At 42.6% G+C, this 20,232-nt stretch overlaps 1 protein-coding gene and 1 pseudogene across 1 annotated transcript; both read left to right on the top strand.

The window, feature by feature from the left end:
* Positions 1-894: 894 nt before the first annotated feature.
* On the top strand, positions 895-10,889 carry LOC118667721 (annotated as a pseudogene).
* A 4,711-nt stretch (positions 10,890-15,600) lies between these two features.
* On the top strand, positions 15,601-19,767 carry LOC118667722 (spermatogenesis-associated protein 31D1-like). The gene is made up of 3 exons (XM_036331496.1): positions 15,601-15,640; positions 16,537-16,597; positions 16,860-19,767. The coding sequence occupies exons 2-3, from the start codon at positions 16,575-16,577 to the stop codon at positions 19,765-19,767; spliced, it is 2,931 nt and encodes a 976-aa protein (XP_036187389.1). The 5' UTR covers positions 15,601-15,640; positions 16,537-16,574.
* The last annotated feature ends 465 nt before the right edge of the window (positions 19,768-20,232 follow it).

The raw sequence follows: 20,232 nt of genomic DNA on the forward strand, positions 1-20,232 counted from the left end.
CAGTGATCAGACAAGGTGAATGATTCAGTGGAAACAATCTGATCTCACTTTAGTCTCTTGTAAGAGACAACCTGCTGTGAACTAGAATTATAATGCTGGGAATTAGCTGACTCCTGCAGGCCTCTCTTCCTTTTTTGTCTGGTGAATGACTACTAAAGGAATTTAAACCATGTAAAGCATGGTAAACATTAATTTGTTGGCCCAGCCATTGACCTAGACATCTTACCTTCTTGCAGGTAGAGCTGATGAAGGGTATCACGGATTCTAGCTTTTACTTACAAGGGGAAATGTTTAAGTGTCTTTTATATAAGTTACGAACCCATGTAGTGATGTATTATTTTCCTTTAGACTTCCAGTTTTGAAGACAGATGTAAAATCAAAATAAAACAATCAAACCGCAGGAATTTTTGTAGGTAGGACACCCTAGCTGCAAAGACTGACAAGAAGAATAGAGCTGACATGATGTGATTTGCAGTTGTCTGAGCTGAAGGAAAGGAACCCTCCATTTGTAGCTGGCTAAGAAGCTCCACTTACACTGCAGAAAAGCTAAGAAATGGTAGGAGAAAGTGAAAAAACAAACAGGAGAAGAGAGAAAAACTGATGCAAGGAAAGTGAAAAGAACAGAAGAAACAGCAACCTTTTGAGTTGGTGATGCCAATGTTGAGGGAGATTACGGTAATGCTGTTACATTGCTGGCCTCCAACGATCCACATCTCTGTATATTCCTTTGTGTAGTCCCTTCCCTTTGCGCCTGAGTTGGAATGTGACTTATTTTAACTAACCACAAGTGGCAAGGTGATGCTGTTAGAGTTCTTGGTCTAAGCTTTGAGTTCTGTCTTTACGGTCTAGGAGCCATGGTCAGCATTATAAGAATTTTGTTACCGTGATGGAGCTATGTGGAGAGCTCATAGGAAACCATATATGAGTGAGGCCCTGAGAGAAAAGCCCAGTAATCCCAGTGTCCCAACTAAGTCCAAGCTCCTGTTGACCTACCAGCTGGATGAATCCACATGGGTGACTATTGGCAAGATCAAGGAAAGGATCAACCAGCTATGTATACCCAGCTAATATTACAGAATTGTAGGCAAAAATGTTCAGTTTTAAGCCAATAAATTCTGGGGTGGAATTTTACACAGCTGCTATATGATAATGGAGTAGAAGAGTCAGCGATCCAGACCCAATGACTGTTCTCTGGAACAACACTGTATAGTGAAATGTAGGCCTGGGACCACAGCAAGCTTAGTCCAAACATTCACTGTGTTGCTTTAAAAAAAAAATAATAAAGGTTTTATTGATGAGAGAGAGAGAGAGAGAGAGAGAGAGAGAGAGAGAGAGAGAGAGAGAGAGAGATGACTCCTTACCAGGGATTGAGCCAGCAACCCTGGGCATGTGCCCTGACCAGGAGTTGAACAGGTGACCTTTTGGTGCATAGGACTATGCTCAACCACTGAGATTTTTTTTTAACCGCTGTGGCCTTGGGAAAGCTATTTAATATTTCTGGGGCTCAGTCTTGCTATCTGTAAAATGAGAAATCTATTTCCTCCCTCACAAGATAGTAAAGAAATGAAATAATTGAACATTTGGGGCACATATCAAGTACCCATTAGACATTGGTTCTATTCCATTTCATCCCTGTATTTCCCTCACCCCTTGAGGGAATAAAGTGATCTAAACTACATTAGCTCTTAAGGGTGGTCCTGTAACCTACTAAAGGCAGTTCTGTCATAGGTCTGCTTTTTACTGTGCATAATCATTGAGTTTATATGAAAAAAAGGTAAATTGCTAAAATACAAGTAACTTTTTTTCAACGATGGCAAGTTTGGGGGCCACTCCTGGAGTCCATGCACATTTGTGTCTATATCCAGATGGTCAACACCTGCTTTTCTGGAGGACTGCAACTGTTTATTAGACTAAGCTTGGGCTGTCAATGATCATTGTTGTTACATTAAGCTTATTCTATTTCAGAAGGCATAAAGACAGATACTGTATTTCCATTACATTTTCACAAAAAAAGTATTACTCTCTCAATTGTTTGTAAAGTTCACTTGGGCAAAAATTGCACGTTTTGAGGCAGTACTGGATAAAATTTGGAGCTTTTTGAGTACTGATTCGGGAGATGATTTAGGGCCCTGGAAAGACAGAAGTCTCATATTGAGTGTCTAAATTGTTAAAACTGTGCAGACACCAAGGTTCTAAGCCTTCTTAGAAAACACAGAAACATACACGCACACACACACATACAGAAACTCACACCCACACACAAAATGAAGAAATAAGGAGAACAGAAATAATCCTGCCCTGGGCTCACTTTTCAATTTGTAAAATGAGAAAGCCAGGCTCAAATTTTCTCCAAGGTCACTTCCAGCTCAGAGTGGAGCAGACATCTCCAATCCTGTGCCTGTATTAGCTCTTGATGGACAGTGAGATTAAAAACAAAGATTGTTTTCCAGCAAAACTTTAATTGCAGAGCTTTAAATGGAAACGGAATCAAAAGACACTTTCAGATTATGCTTTTTAATTTTAATTGGTTTTTAATTTTATTTTTTAATTGTTTTTATTGTTTCTATTGTATTTTAAAAAAGAAATAAAAGTTACAATTTGCCAATGCACTACACACCTTTCCTTGCTAATACAACTGCCCTAGCAAATTAAATTAAAATAATTTTCTAAAACGTATTTTTAATGATGAACTTAGATTCCTGAAACTTGTCCTAACTATTTTTTTTTCCTTCAGACCTCTTATAGGGCTCTGCAGTTTCCATAGCTCAGTGCCAGGAGCACTGCAAAGGAATTTGGATCAGTGTAGTAAGTACCTTGTGTTAGTGTAGCTCAAAGTTGATTTTCTCTTAATGGCTTAGGAGAGCCATTCTGCTTTGATTCTAGTAATAAAAGTTCCAATGGGGAGGGTAGACAAATGCCCATGTAATGTTTAGCCTATTAAAGTGGCCATATGCAAAGCTGAAGCAGAGTAAATCCTTACCAATGACTGATTAAAAGCAGGTCAATGTGAAAGAAACATGAGAACGTAGGAGAGATAAAGTGAGTCTGGGAGTGTCCTTCCTCTCTCCAAATTAGGCTCCACAATGAGAGTGGACGGTCTCCCTGTGTACTTCCAGGATGCTGACTCACCCCAGGCTTCACAGTGGAGCATGAACATTAGACAATCATTTTTCAAATGTTCTGTGGTAAAGAACCAGTTTACTTCATCTTCCATTTCCCCATCCACTGTGGACTGACATTGTCTAAAATAGAATAAAAAAGAATCACTGGGAAAATGACACACACACACACACACACACACACACACACACAAAACCAGACAAAATACAAGCCTCCATTTTTTATTATTACTCTGTCAAATTGTAATAAAAGTTTCTAAATATCCTCAATTTCTATACACTTAGCTTGTTGCTGATACTAACAAATGTGAGGATAGTCATTGGTCCAAGGACCACACTTTGAGTAGCAGTGATATAGATTTGGCTAATAGTAATCTCTAGTTCCCAGTAATTATTTCAAAGATGTTCTTATGACTGACTTGGTTTCATTCAGTGAAATACTGGGACTTTAGTTGAGAACACTGGGACAACAATTCTGTTTTTTCCTACCAGGATGCCATCTTGGGACCACAAGAGTAGTGAATTAGGAATGAGTCAACACTGAGGAAGCAGAACCAAGGGATGGTGAGCCAGAAGCTCAATCTACTCCCTGTATTGTGGAGAAATATAAGCCAATAAAGCATTATGTTGGCTGAAGCCAGAATTCATCTGGTTTTCTATAATCTGCAAGAGAAAGAGTCCTATGTGACACAGTGATTAATTTGCTACTCTCATTCTTAGGTTCTTACCTCATCCTTTATAGTGACCAGTTGTGACCAGGCATGTCCTTTTACATATGTTATAGGTTTGCTCATGTTCTTTTGGGTTGCATTACTTCCTCTACCCATACCCTTTTTCCGACTTTCTAAGACTAAAATCTTGAAGAGATAAGGTGTTCATTATTTTTAAATGTTAAACATCACACATCAATATCATTCCTGCTGATTTAGTAACTGTTTTTGAGAGTCTGGATATTAGGTAAAAACTGCATTTAGATCCTGAAGATCTCATTTCCTAGAGAGTCTAATGGTCATACTACCTGTACTTCAGAAAACAACAAGCTTTGACAAAGTATGACTTTAAATTAGTGCAAAAATAAGCAAGAAGTAAAAACATACATCCTCACCAAAACATGTACACAAATTTTCATATCAGCTTTATTCATAATAGGCAAAAGTATAAACACTTAATTGTTCACCTGATTAATCTTTAAACAAATTTTGATATAGCTATAGAATAAAATATTTTCTATAAAAAGAAATGAAGTAATGATATATGCTACAACATAAACAAACCTTGAACACATGCTATCTGAAAATCCATATACAAAAAACCCCACATATTATATAATTCCATTTACATGAAATGTTTGGAATTGACACCTCTACAGAGAAAGTAGAACAATGGTAACCTAGGACTGGGGGAAATAAGAAGACTGAGGGGTAAAGGCTAAATGGAACAGAGTTTCTTTATAGTAATGAAAATGTTTTAAATTTGGTTGTGTTAATAGATACACAATTTTTTGTATATACCAAAATCCATTGAATTGTGCACTTTTAATGTGAATTGTATGGTATGTGAATTATGCCTCAATAAAATAAACTGAAAGAAGACCAAGTTCATAGTTGCCAAATCTGGCAATCAACCAAGATGTTCAAGGTCAGTGGATAAATGGACTGTGGTATATTCAGACACTGGAATATTATTTAATGTTAAAAAGCAATGAGCTTTAGATATTTATTATATATTTATTTATTTATATATAATAAATATATATTTATTTTACAGAGGAAGGGAGAGGGAAAGAGAGAGATAGAAACATCAATGATGAGAGTCATTGATTGGCTGCCTCCTGCACGCTCCACACTGTGGATCGAGCCTGCAACCCAGGCATATGCCCTGACCAGAAATCGAACCGTGACCTCCTGGTTCATAGGTCGACACTCAACCACTGAGCCATGCCGGGTGGGCAGCAATGAGCTTTTAAGCAATGGAAAGACATGGGGGAAATCTTAAATGCATATTACTAAGTGAAAGAAGCCAATCTGAAAAGGCTACACATTGTATGAGCCTACCTACATAAAACTCTGGAATGGCAAAACTCAAAAGACAGTAAAAAGATCAGTGGTTGCCAGATGTTAGAGCAGAGAATGAAATGAACAGGCAGATCACACAAGTTTTTTAGGCCAATGACACAACTCTGTATGATACTAAAATGGTGAATACATGTCATTATACATTGAACCAAATCCAAAGAATGTATGACACATGACACCAAGAGTGAACCATAATGTGAACTATGGAGGTGGGGTGGTAATGATGAGTCTATGTAGGTTCATTAATTGTAAGAAATGTCCTACTCTGTTGCTGAATATAGACGAGGTGGAGATGGTGTGTGTGTGGTAGTATCAGAGGGCACATAAGAACTTTGCACTTTCTGCTATATTTGCTGTGAACCTAAAACTGCTCTGAAAAATAAAGTTTAAAAAATGAAGATGAGGAGGAAGAGAACGACCAGGACAAGGAGGGATGGTAAGACCTCACAATGACCAACGCAGTTGGCACCAACTGAGGTTTTCCCTCACCCTTCCCTCCTCTCCCTCCTTGCACAGCACTTACTTGTTTCTTTATCCGTGTTTTGTGCTCTTACTCCTAATTCTTTTCTAGTTTGTATTAGACTTAGAGTTATAGGCAGGTCTCACTTACTGCACTGAGACCTGACTGAGGGCAGAGGCAAGGCCTTATAATGTTAATATTTCTACTAGAAATACTACATAGTGGAATTCAATTAATGTTTGTTGTGTGAATGATGGACATCTTATAGTTGTTTTAAATGCAGTTTTAAAGGACTTTGCCTCCGAATCTTTTCTTCAGCCTTTTTGGTATCCTGAAATGTCCACCCTGTGACTCATCCCAGGGAGAGTGACCAGGATGGGAGTGAGAGAGCATTAAGGACTGTCCCTAGAAAACTGAGAACCTATGAGAATCCTAAACTAATGAATTATCTCTAATGTGCCTCCTTAAATAGCAGCACATTACTCTAGTGGAGCTTTTAGAAAATACTCCTTCTTGATGACAGAATGACCAAGTGCAGTCTGAAATCTGGGACCAGACTGCTGTGTGCTAATGTATGCCAATAGGAAAGATGTCATGGGCTGCCTGAAATGTTCTAGGGAGAGCTTTATTACAAAACCTAAGGATTAGATATATGTAAAACATGTGAGATGTATTCTGGTGAGGAAAAATATTTTAAACTTCTATTATTCATTTATTACTTACTGAAACAATTACAACTTGATATTCAGCATTCACAAAACTAAGTCTCAAATAACTTTAAAGTTCTTTATCTAGATTAGTATACAGCAAAAACATTCCATAGTAAAGATATATTGAGCATATACATGTTCATTAGTGTAAATTTCTGGGTATAAGCAAAAATCCCTGTATTTCAGACTGTCCAGGGAGTGGACATGGTGAGACCAAAATCTAGGTCTCCAAACATGAAGGGAGATCCAAGGAATATCTAAGTACGAGCAGAACATTCATTAAGGTAAATAGATGCTCTAATAAAAGGCCATTGGGAAATAGGATAGCAGAGTAAGGCAAAGTGACCTAAAGGCCCAAGATAAGTGGAGAGATTTTCTGAGATGATGTGTGGAGGGAGGGGCTGTTGACACATCCTCTTGAAAGTATGCCCTCCCACAGCCCCCAAAACACTTTGGGACTCTTCAATACTCTATGATGCAGGCCTGGCAATAAAGGCAGAAGTCTACATTCTCAGAGCTCAGTTTCCTTAGGCAGCAATGAGATTCTGAAAATGGAGTCCATAAAATGGGATGTTTCCTATTTCTGAATGGCCTTCCTAAACTGTATCTGACTTCTGCTCAACATCGTTAAATATTGGCCCCAGGTTAATTTGCTTGTGTAGGCTGTGGTTATTCCTTCTGTTACTATGCTACCTTGTGGGGGGTTCCATCATCCCCAGCTTTCTGGAAACACTTGTGAATCCCTCCAGAGATTATTTGCTATTCCATTTCTAGTCCCTCACAGGAGATTTCTGGCTAAAATCCAAGCAGAGTGACTCTCTAGTTCTGGATAGAGTATTTAGAGACTTTGGGATCTCTGTTGGACATCAGAGTCAACCAGCACTTCATCATGAGTCAAATTTCCATGTCAGGCATCACCAGACCACGTCTTTGTGTTGGGTTAATCAGGAGAGTAGTGCTGAGCTACTGAGAGCCTCTGTGCAGAGGGTAGACTCTGAGCTCTGTCCCAGGTTATAGGTTCTATCTGAGGGAACAGATATGCCACTGTAGGGCTCCGATTAAATGCCCTCATTGATAGCATCAAGTGTGCACCTCATAGACAAAAATCCCTCTTTGAGTTTTTCCCAAGAAGAAAAAATAAAAATACTTAAAAACATTGTAAAAATAATAAAAAGAAGGAACAAAGTTTTAGTGATTAAATAGTATCATATGATTCTTGTATCATGCATGTCTGTGTTTCCTAGAGAGAGGAGTGACAGAAATGATTTTCTTTTTTTCTGTGTCATGACAGAGCCAAGAAGAGAAGGAAAGCTGGGACACTGAATGGTAAGGATCTGCCTATTCCATCTGAGCCCTCCAAGGGTGACCCTTTCTTGCTCCTTCTCGTGAAGAACCAGGTTCATGATTTCTATGTCAGTTGCTAGCCACAGTTCCTCACATAAAAAAGAACTTTCAGAGGAGAGCTCATGGAAAGAAAGTCACAACCTTAGACACTTCTCAGATTCCCTGCTCTGCTGTCCCTGGGCCTGGGCAATGGGTGTTGGTCAGTAGGAGTCAAGAGTAGAATTTCTGTCTCCTGACCTTGTGAAAGTACTTTGACTTCAGGGTGATTAGATTCCTCTTTGTTGTAACCACTGACCTGTTTCCTTCACAGAGTGGTTTTGAGCATCAAATAAGATAATGTATGTGAAAGTACTTTATAAATGAAGCAACACACATGACAACTTTATTAATATGATCATTGATATTTGACATCATATAGTGACTCATGGGGCTTTCAGAGTCCAATATACCAATGGTCTCCCATAAAGGGACTTCTCTATAATAGCTGGGATTCAACACATATAACACACTCTCCTGGTTTCCCAGGTTGCAGAGGGAAAAAGAGGAGAAAAAGATGTTGATTTCTCACCTTAAAAGGTGACCAGTAATTTTCCTTCTTTCCTGGCCCCTCTTTAGCATATTCTATGCAATTTCAAGGATTCAATGCAGCTTTCTATAGTCATGGAATGGAGTTGCCATAGGAACAGGTATGCGAGTGAAGGCTTTGAGATGAGCGCAGTTGAGTGAATTGTGACCTCATAGATGTGGGGCAATATGAAAAGGCATCAGGCATAATGTGCCCTACCCCACAAATAAGGCCAGTAGGTCCTCCTTTCCTTGCTCTGGTTGGTCCTGGCTGCAATTATGTACCTCCTGTCTCCTGCAGCCCCCTAGGCTAACATCATGATACCATCCACTTTCCTCAGCTGTTATGTGCAGGCCCTTCCTGTGATGTGTGTAACAATACAACCAGCAGGCCCTTCCTATGATGTGTGTAACAATGCAACCAGCTGAGATGGATTGGCTGCTGTCCTAATTGGCCCTGGAAGATGCTACTCTCTCTATGTCCCCTTTGGCTTCCACAGCTCCTGTTACTGGACCAAATTTCACTCTGCCCCCTGCCTTCTCAGCAGTCCCTCCAGGAGAACTAATACCATCTCCTCTGCCTGAGCCTTTCCCACCACTCCTCTCCAATCTCTCTCTAACCCACTGACTCCCTTAGGTGATTTTCCTTCAAAGTCATCACTAGTTCACTCTCTGCCTGAAGATACTTATGCTCCCTTGGATTATGACACTGAGGAAAACCTAAACAGCTACATAATGAATCTGTTAGAAATAAATTCAATACTGTGAGGGGAGAGTGTAAATCAGAGACAACCAGAAAATGCCCTAAAGTACACTTGGGTAAGAAGTTTGAGGAAATCAATGAGGGGCAGCTCCCTGCGACTCTGCATAGTCCATGGCATGTTATACAGCAGACACTTTATGTGAAATCTTACTCCAAAATAAAACAAGTTTGGCACCATCAGGAGCTTTATTTCCTTGAGTCTGGTGCACAGCAGATTCTGGAAGCCCACATTACCATGTTTATTTGAGGATGGTGTAAAAGTCTTCCTGCCAAAGTCCTTGAATCCACAGAGGTTTTTTCATTAAAAGATACTTCATCCCATTCCTTGCTCAATTCCAAATTTCCTACTCTACCAACCTGATTTCTGAGCTGGTCTCCAAATCAGGGGGCTTCATGCCCCTTCAATGAAACTTTAAAACTCTGAATCATCCTCACCCTGCCACCTAATTTGTGGGCAAGGAAGGACAGGTGACCCTGATAAGATCAGTGTCCAAAACACCTTGGGGCTGGCAGAGGAAGTTCAGAAAATTCAGGATGTTGGACAGGCACTTCTGCCTGCCACAAACAGCATCATTGGCAAAGCAAGTCAGAGACTCTCTAAGAGCCAAATTCTACTCACAAAGCTGCCCATAAGGCAATCCTGGACGGGACATGAACCAAATGACCAAAGTGTAAATTCCAGTCATGGCAAAGAGATGAAGAAATCAGAACCTGTCTCCATGCCCAACCTAACTCCATGTCCAAGGATGAAGAGCTTGATGCTCTTCAATCCAAAATGAGTGATCTCTTGACAACCAGCAAGCTGGGAATCTCCCAAAGGATAAATGTGAGTGAGAGTAAAGGAGTAACTACTGTGACAACTGAATGCCTGCCAGCAAAAACATCAGTTCTCCAAGATCCTAACTCAGCAAACCCTCAGACCCTCAACTAAGTGCTGAGTTAAAGTGGAAATTGAAGAAGAGGAAGCAGAGCCAGGCCCAAGGCCAACGCACTCACATGTCCCATGTCTCAGACAGCTTGACTTACAAAGTCTCCCTGACTCATGCTCAGGGTGTCTCAAGCGTGGACGGGGAAGCTCCCCAGGTGCTGCATGTCCATTTGGGGGACAGAAGAGTCAGTACGAAGCAGTGGCAGGAGCCGTGTGTCCCTAAGATTGTCTCAACGTTGTGGCAAGATAAAAATTGCCCAGCAGCTGAAAAGAAAGTGAGGCCACTGTATCCAAATCAGAAGAGCTTTCTAGAGGGAATTCAGGACCTGCCATTAAAGGAGAGGCTCGGGACCAAGAGCCCATCACAGAAGGCATAGTCTCCACCTGAAAGCCGGTTCAGAAATCAAATGAACCGGTTTTTTTCAATGGCTTCATCCTGAGATAAAATGCAAACAGCAAGAAAACTTCCAGGAAAAAAGCAGCCCAGTATCATCTGTGCAGAGCAGAGGCGCAGTTAAAAGTAGAGCAGACCTTGGGGATTTTCTAGAGGAGAAACTGGGGCATTGGCATGCAGTACGTATCACCTGCCCACAAGAACACCTTCCCTCTGCAGTGAAGTTTGGGAAAGCTCAGCAGAAGGCAGCAGTGTGTGTACTGACAGAGCCTGTCCAAAGGCATCCTTTCAACTCCAGCGTTCTCTCCTGTAAAGTGACAAATACGAAGTCCCAAGGCCAGAAACTGTGTTCGGAGACAAGGACAGACACCCCCAGAAAGTTGTGGCATTAAAGGACCAGCTATTATGTCAGAAGCAACCCCAATCTGTGCCCCCAGAGGGACTGTGCCTCACCTGCAGCTGCCCAGTGGCCTCTTGCTGCTCTCACCACTGCTATAGCCAAGGTGTTCAGAGATCCGTCTCTATAATTTAGAAAAGGACTCTGGATCTTTTGCAGGGGAAGGACTTTCTCACCACAAAACAATTCCTGCCCTGTGGAGAATATTGATTTTCCCTAATAAATATTTATCTAATAGAGTAAGGTCTTCTCTGTGTACTGTGTTGGGGGCATGGGTTTGGGGTATCTCAGGGCTTGTGCTTAGAAAAAGGAAGGAGGAGTTAGTTTAGCTCCCAACTGCTTCCTTTAGCTGCTCAAGTGACCATCTCTTGTAGCTCTTATTGAAAAATAGGTATCATGTTCCCCCTGCCAAAGCTCACTTCATCCCTGATGAGGCTGAGGAGATGGACTCTGTTTCCTGCCTTTCAGCTTAGCCTTAATGAACATGCAGAGCAGCCCACATCTTCCCCCCTCAGGGAATACTTAATACCCTCTTGTACAGTAGAGAAGACAGGCCTTTTGTATCTGAAGATCAAGGACAAGTATATTTTTCAGAAAATATCAGTGAAGAAGACACAGTGGATTAACCATTATTTAGAAGTCAGTAAGCAGAGGATCCCACAGGTGGGTGAATCCTTAATGGGACTGTTTGGGGGAATATGGCTGCAGTAAATCATGGTGTGATTGGGGAAGGGTCTAGGAACAGCACAGATCTGGGGAAGCATACTTTAGCTTTGACTCTGAAGTATCCCCATTTAAAAAGGCATCTTGGCCGAAACCGGTTTGGCTCAGTGGATAGAGCGTCGGCCTGCGGACTGAAAGGTCCTAGGTTCGATTCTGGTCAAGGGCATGTGCCTGGGTTGCGGGCACATCCCCAGTGGGAGATGTGCAGGAGGCGGCTGATCGATGTTTCTCTCTCATCGATGTTTCTAACTCTCTATCTCTCTCCCTTCCTCTCTGTAAAAAATCAATAAAATATATTTTAAAAAATAAAATAAAATAAAATAAAAAGGCATCTTGGGAAGTGGTTCCCATCTCAGGGTATTTCTATAGGCTGTGGGATTTATGATTTTTTTTAATTTTAATTTTTTTTCTGAGCAAAAACATTACTCAACTGCCACTGGAATGAATGTTAACCAGGCAGCCACCTACCTCCTAGGGGAAAAAAATCTAAAAGATACCTTAGACCAGCAGTTCTCAACCTGTGGGTCAAGATCCCTTTGGCAGTCGAACGACCCTTTCACAGGGGTCGCCTAAGACTATCCTGCACATCAGATATTTACATTACGATTCATAACAGTAGCAACATTACAGTTATGAGGAACTGTATTTAAAGGGCCAAAAGGTTGAGAACCACTGTCTTAGACTAAGCAATAAGGTAAAAACTACTGACGGGGGGAAAGTACTTGCTGGTGGAACAGAGGTTATTTCCCATCATCCACACAGTGTGATCCTGTCTCGCTCTAATCCTCCTCAAGCTGATCTAAGCCTGACCTGCCTTAGCTGATCAGAGCACTGCATAGCCTGCTGATGCCTCACACCAAAAAGGCATGGGATATTCCTTGAGCACTAAAATAATATTTGCAGGGATGTGATTAAGCATGGCATCCCAGCTTTTGGGGAGGGTGATCTTGGTGCTTCCTTCTATCCATGCTTGATGGAAATGTGCAAGCTCTTGGCTTTAGTGTAGACATTTCATCTATAGGATGGAGATGTCATGGTTTTAATGGAGTTACAATAAATCTCCCAGAACATCTACAGCTCATGAACCAGAGATGAGTTTTAGACTATGCACCAGGATTACAGATGTTCTGGGGCTCATCCTGGACCTCCATGCAATGCTCTCTTTGGCCAAACCTGAGCACAAACTCACCCGTACTGTAGAGGTCTGCAGGGGAGCCAACCCCACTTGTTCAGACTGAAACATAAAAATGTAATGACTGTCATAAATAGCACTTGCGGTAGTTTTTTCCCAGTAAGTCTTGTAAATCCGGGTGTCAAGGAAAAACAGCAACAACTAAAGTGGCCCACCCAGTTCCCTTTGGAAACCTCTGTATGAAAAATTTAAGCTCTGTGTTTTTCCGGAAATATCTTCCTATAAGTCATTGATCATTATTGGATTAAATCTTACAGTCGTTTCTACTGGTGCCCCAGAACTACTTGGAAATCATTTATTCATTCCAAAAACAATTATCCCATTCTTACTAACATGTGAACAACTTTACACTGTCTGCTATGTTTACTGTGAACCAAAAATTGCTCTAAGAGTCTAAGAAAGAAAGAAGAGGAGGACAATGATAAAGATGAGGTGGATGAGGAAGAACACCTCATAATGCCCACCTGTGTTGGCACCAACTCCGTGGTTTTCCCTAACCCCTCTGTCATCTCCCTCCTTACACAACACTTAATTACTTCTTCATCTGTGTTTTGTGCTTTTATTCCTATTTCTTTCCTAGTTTATATCACTTCATTAGAGTTGTAGGCAGGTTTCACTTATTGCACTAAGCCCTGACTGACTGAGGGCAGAGGCAAGGCCTTATAATGTTAATATTTCTACTAGAAATACTACATTGTAGAATTCAATAAATGTTTGTTGCGTGAATGGTGGGCATCTTATAGTTATTTTAAATGCAGTTTTAATGTATTTTTCCCTGAATGTGTTCTTCTACCTTGTTGGGGAGCACAAGAGACTTGGTTGGAAAGTTTGTAAGGAGGACATTCCCAGAAAAGGGAAGTGTGCAGAAGGCCACCTGCCTTGTTTATGGGAATGCTGACTTAGGGGAGACTTAGGGGGCATGTTGAAGGCGGCATCCCTAATTATTCCTTGACCTTTCCAAACAATCCTGTGCATATACAGACCCCCAGATGTTTAGTAGAATCCTTATGCTTACTCCCTGGATGCCCTTGCCTAAGGGACAATGTAAACACGTGTCCTCCCAAGATTACTCACCCTACTGATTGTATCTAAAGATAAAAATTCCAATAAAGACTTAATGAGGTAGGCAATCAAAGTGGCCTGGCTTCTTCAGCTGGGCAAGCCCCTTAGCCTTCTCTCCCACAGTGAAACTGTATTGGAGTAATCTGTGCATTTGTCATTCAGGGGCTCCTGGTCAGCCTCGGCACAACCTTTTTGGTATCCTGAAACGTCTGTTCCCTGTGGCTCATCCTAGGGACAGTGGACAGGATGGGAGTGAGAGAGCACTGAGGACTATCTGTAGAAAACTGAGAACCTATGAGTACCCTAAACTAATGATATCTCTAACGTGTCTCCTTAAATAGCAGCACATTACTCTAGTAAAGGACATAGTGAGACCAACACCAACATCTCCAAACTTAAAGGGGGACCCAAGTAATATCTGGATTACAAATATAATTAGAAGAATATTCATGAAGGTACATAGATGCTATATTAAAAGGCAGACTGAAAAATAAGGGTAGCAGAGTAAGGCAGTGGGACCTGGAGACATAAAATGGGTGGAGGATCTTCTGGGATGTTGGATTTGGGAGGAGCTGTGTACACATCCTCTTGAAGGTGTCCCCCTTAACACTCTCAAAAACCCTCTATGACTCAATGCTCTGTGATGCAGGCCTGGCTATAAAATCAAGAGTTTGCACCCTCAGAGCTCAGGTGCCTCAGACAGCATTGCCATTCAGAAAATGACTTTCAGCCTATTTCTGAATAGCCTCCCAGAGCTTTATCTGGGCTTCTGTTCAGAATATTTATATTGTTCCTGCACCCTACCTCGCCTCTGTATGTTGGGGTTGCTCCTCCTCTCCTTCCCTTTCCTGGTGAAAATTCTATCAACCCAAACCATCTGGAAAAATGCACACACACAAAAGGTAAGGAATCCTGCACGAGCCCCCAAAGAGACTTTTTTTTATTGTTTCCATTTCTAGCTCCACATTTATAAATGAGTTAACTTGGGTCAGACACTTAAGATGGGATGTCTGAGGAGAGAACAGAACATCAATCTTCTAGGGCAGTGGTCGGCAAACACAGTCAACAGAGCCAAATATCAACAGTACAATGACTGAAATTTCTTTTGAGAGCCAAATTTTTTAAACTTAAACTATATAGGTAGGTACATTGTTATTAACTTAATTAGGGTACTCCTAAGGCTTAGGAAGAGCCACACTCAAAAGGCCAAAGAGCCGCATGTGGCTCGCAAGCCGCAGTTTGCTGACCACGGTTCTAGGGGAAGGAAAATGGCAGGGCTAGGGGTTCAGGGAGGACCCAGGCTACCATCTGAAGCTCACAGACCATCTGGATATGGGGGAGAATTTCTGAATAGAACCCCAAACAGTGCCTTCATGGCCATGGATTGGGTTATTTTAAGTTTGGGATCTCTGCTGGAGATCAGAGTTCCATCGTACTTCCTCCTGAGTCATATTTCCATGTCAGGCATAACTGGAACAACCCTTCCCTGGGCTGATCAGGAAAGCAGTGCTGAGCATCTGAGAGCCTCTGAGCAGAGGCAGGAGCCAAAGCTCTGCCCTAGGTCACAGGGTCCTATCTGAGGGAGCAGAGATGAGACAGTTGGCCCCAGATTATATGCCCTCCTTAAGCACAGGACTTATGAATGAGGACCAACCATGAACCTCATGGACATAAACATCCTTTGAGTTTTTAAAGAAGATAAAACTGAAAACATTTTAAATAAATAAATTTTGACAAAAAGAAGAAACACAAAGTTCAATTAATTAGTTATATTATTCTTGGATAATTAATGTCTGAGTTTCTAGGAAGAGGAGTGACAGAAATGGGTCCCAACCTCCCATTCTTTACTTTCATTCTCAGTGTCATCAGGGCAGCGCCAAGAGGAGGAGGAAAGGTGGGACACAGAAAGGTAAGGTTCTGCCACTCCACATGAGCTCCCCAAGGCTGACCCTTTCTCTCCTTTCCCTGAGGAACCAGTTTCATGATTTCTATGATGTCAGTTGCTCAACACAGTTCCTCTCAGTATAAAGGCCTCAGAGGAGAAGATTTTCTGTCAGAACCTGAGCCACTTCTCAGATTCCCTGCTTTGCTGTCCCTGAATATGAAGTAATGATGGACCTGGGCAATGGGTATTGTCCAGTAGGTGTCCAAAGTGGAACTTCTGTCTCCTGACTTTGTGAAAGTATTTTAACTTCAGAATTATCAGATTCCTCTTTAACATAACCACTGACTTCTCTGTTTTGCAGAGTGGTTTGAGCGTAGATAATATAATGTACTAGAGGCCCAGTGCACAAAATTCGTGCACTTGGTGGTCCCTCAGGCCAGCCTGCACCCTCTCGCAGTCCAGAAGGCCTCAGGGGATGTCCGAATAACTGCAGTCAGACATTCTTAGCACTGCCACAGATGGGGGAGAGGGTCCCACCACCACCTCTGCACTTGCCAGCCATGAACCCAGCTTCTGGCTGAGCAGCGCTCCCCCTGTGGGAACACATTGACCACCAGTGGGCAACTCCTGTGTTGAACGTCTGCCACCTGGTGGTCAGTGCACATCATAGCAACTGGTTGTTGCACTGTTTGGTCGATTTGCATATTAGCCTTTCATTATATAGGATGTGTAAGCACTTTATAAAAGTTGCAACACACATGAGAGTGTTATTAATATAATCATTGACCATTTGACTTCATCTATTAACTCATAGGGCTTTCAGGGTCTAATATACCAATGGTTTCCCATAAAGGGACTCCTCTATAATTACTGGGATTCTACACCTTCACCACATGTAACACACTCTCATGGTTTCCCAGATAGAAGAGACTCCCAGAGGGAAGAAGAGGATAAAAAGATGCTGATTTCTCTCCTTAAAAGGTGAAAAACCTTTCCCTCTCTTCCCTGATCCCAATTTAGCATGTTCTATGCAATCCCAGGGCTTCAGTTCAGCCTTCTATAGTCATGGATTGGGGTTGCCATAGAAATTAGTACATGAAGGAGACTTTGGGGTGAGTGCTATTGAGTGCATTGTGAAGTCATGAATGTGGGGCAATGTGAAGAGACAGCAGGATTCAGGTGACCCCAACCACACCAGGTCAGTAGGTCCTCCTTTCCTTGTTCTGGTTGGTCTTGGCTGCAGCTTTGTACCTCCTGTCTCCTGCAGCCCCCTGGGCCAGCGTCATGATTCCATCCTCTTTCGTCAACTGTTATGTCCAGATCCCTACTGTGAGGTGTGTAATGATGTAACTGCTGAGATGGATCAGCTGCTGTCTTCATTGGTCCTGGAAGATGCTATTCTCTCTGTGTCCCCTTTGGCTTCTGCAGCTCCTGTGACTGAGCCATCATTCACTCAGTCCCCTGCCTTCTCAGCAGTCCCTCTAGGAGGCCTAATACCACTTCACCTGCCTGAGCCTTTCCAACCACCCCCCTCCAATCTCTCCCCTAACACAGTGACCCCCTTAAGTCATTTTCCATTACCATCATCACAGATTCACTCTATTCCAGCAGACAATTTATCTCTCTTGACATCTGAATTTCCAGTCCATACCATACACCATGTCCCACCACATGGTACTAAGACTATGGATGCTGCTGTTCAATCAGACGCCTCTCTGACCCTGAATACCATCTTCGTTGACTCCTCCATTACCCAAGATATCAACCCCTTCCCAGATTTGGCCCAGAAAGGTAATTCCACAGAATCTGTTACTTTTCATCATGTACAACCAACCTTGTCTGTTTCACCACCACCACCACACTACAGTTTAACTTTGACTCACCCTAAACCCATTCACATCTCATCCAAGCCTGCTCTGGAGAACTCATCTCCAGATAGCACTGGAGCATTGGCCACTTATGTCCCTCAAGGCACTGACCATCCAAGTCTGTCGATTTCAGACTTTTCCTCTCAGAAAGCTCGTGTCAGAGACTTGTTGCCATCCCCCTTGACACACAATTTCTATCAAGTTCAGGATGTGGGGTATGACTCTGAGAAAGACCTAAATACCTACATAATGAGTCTATCAGGAGCAAATTCCATGATGTCAGGGCAGAATGTAATGCAGGGAGAACAAGAAAATGCCCGGAAGATACATTTGAGGAAGAAGTCAAAGGAAATCAGTGAGGGTCAGCTTTCTGTGACTATGCATAGTCCATGGCATGCTATCCAACAGACACTTTCTGTGAAATCCCATGTGGAAATAAAACGGAGAAGTTTGGCACCACCAGTGGGTAGGGAATACTGCCTGAACACATGCCGGGAGCTTTACTTCCTTGAGTCCGGTTCCCGGCAGATTCTGGAAGCCCACATTACCAAGTTTCATTTGAGGATGATGGTGTGTGGCCTTCCTGCCAAAGTTCTTGAATCTATTAAAATCTTTAAATTGAAAGATTCTTCCTCCCATCTCCTGTATGATTCCAAATCCTTCTCGACCAACCTGATTTCTGAAGTGGTCTCCAAACCAGGAGGCTTCATGTCCCTTCAAGGAAGCTCTAAAACCCTGAATCATTGTAGCTCTGCTACCTCACTTGTGGGCAAGGAAGGACAGGGGATCCTGAGACAAGCACCCTCTGAAATCTCCCATGGGCTGTCAGACCATGTTCAGAGAATTCTGGATGCTCGACCTACTCCTCTGCCTATGACAAACATCATTGGCAAAGCAAGTCAAGAACATTCTCCAAGAGCCAACATTCTCTCCTTAAAGCTGCCCATAAGACAATCCTGGGCTGAACATGAGCTAAAGGATCAGAGTGCAAATTCCAGTAACATCAAAGAGATGAAGAAATCAGAACCTGTCTCCATGCTCAATGTGTCTAGGGCTGAGGAGCTCAATGCCCTTCAATACAAAATGAGTGACATCTTGACAACCAGCAAGCTGGAAGTCGCCCAAAGGATAAATGTGAGTGAGAGTAAAGGAGTAATGATTGTGAAAACTGAAAACCTCCCAGCAAAAACATCAGTTCGCCAAGATCCTAACTCAGCAGATGCTAAGAACCAACTAATTGCCGAGTTAAAGAAGTTAGGGAAGATGAAGCATAGTCAGGCCCAAGGCCAGCCCACTCCTGTGTCCCATGCCTCAGACAGCTTGACTTACAAAGCCTCCCTGATTCATGCTCAGGGTGCCTCCAGTGTGGACAGGGCAGCTCCCCAGTTGCTGCATGTCCATTTGGTGAACAGAGGAGTCAGTATGGAGCAGCCACAGGAACTGTGGGTCCCTAAGAAGATCTCAAGGTTGTGCCAGGATAAGAATTTCCCACCAGCTACAAAGAAAGTGAGGCCCACAGGGTCCAAACCAGAGGAGCTTGCTAGAGGGAATGTTGGGTTGGGCACATCCCAACCTGGAAGGAAGAGATTTCCTACTTTGAACCTGCCATTAAAGGAGAGGCTTGGGGCCAAGTATCCGAAGACCCCATCACAGAAGGTACAACCTCCTCCAGAAAGCCTGTTCAGAAAACAAATGAACCAGTTTTTTCAATGGCTTTATTTTTGGAAAAAATGCAAACAGCAAAAATACTCTCAGGAAAAGGGCAACAATGTATCATCTACACAGAGTCAAGGCCCAGTTGAAAGTAGAGCAGACACTGGGAATTTTCTAGAGGAGAAACTGGGGCACCGGCATGCAGTACATATCACCTGCCCTCAAGAGCCCCTTCCCTCTGCAATGAAGTTTGCAAAAGCTCTGCAGATTGCAGCAGTGTGGGCCTGGGCAGAGCCTGTCCAGGGGCATCCTTTTCACTCCAGGGCTAGCTCCTGTAAAGTGACAAATACCAAGACCTTCCACCAAGCTGCCTTCAGTGACAAGGACAGACACCCCCAGAAATTTGTGGCATTTAAGGACCAGCTATTAGATCAGAAGCAACTCCAATCTGTGTCCTGCAGCGAGAGTGTGCCCCATCCAAGCCCCACCTGCAGGCCTCCAGCTGCCCAGTGGGCTCCTGCTGCTCTCACCACTGCTATAACCACAGTGTTCAGAGATCCGTTTCTACTATTAAGACAGAAAAGGATTCTGGATATTTTCCAGGGAAAAGACTTTCCCACCACAAAATAATTCCTGCCCTGTGAAGAATATTAATTTGCCCTAATAAATTTTCCCTAATAATAGTAAAGTCTTCTCTATGTACTGTGTTGGGGGCATGAGTGTCTCGGGGCTTTTGCTCAGGGAATGGAAAGTGTTAGTGGGTGTGGACAGAGTCGGCGAAGAAGGAATAACACGGAGGCAGGGTTCAGTTGACCAGCATGGTTGGGTTCTCTAGCCTGGTTCTATCCAGGATCTCCAGCCAGGTTCTGTCATTTATTGTCTTGTTACATCTGTATTTATACCAGTTGACTTTAATCCTGTCAATTTCTGTTCCAAAGGTTAGGGCTTTTCTTATCTCCATTCCAGGGAGTAAAGATTATATAGCTTAAGGGTGAGTGTTCGTAGTTAAAGTGATTAACTACCGCCTGGCACTTAGTTAAGGGGTTTTATTCCCTCCCTAACTTCAGGGAAAAATCCCTACCTGGGTAAACAACC

Source organism: Myotis myotis, unplaced genomic scaffold, assembly GCF_014108235.1.
Source record: "Myotis myotis isolate mMyoMyo1 unplaced genomic scaffold, mMyoMyo1.p scaffold_m19_p_12, whole genome shotgun sequence".
Classification (NCBI taxonomy): domain Eukaryota; kingdom Metazoa; phylum Chordata; class Mammalia; order Chiroptera; family Vespertilionidae; genus Myotis; species Myotis myotis.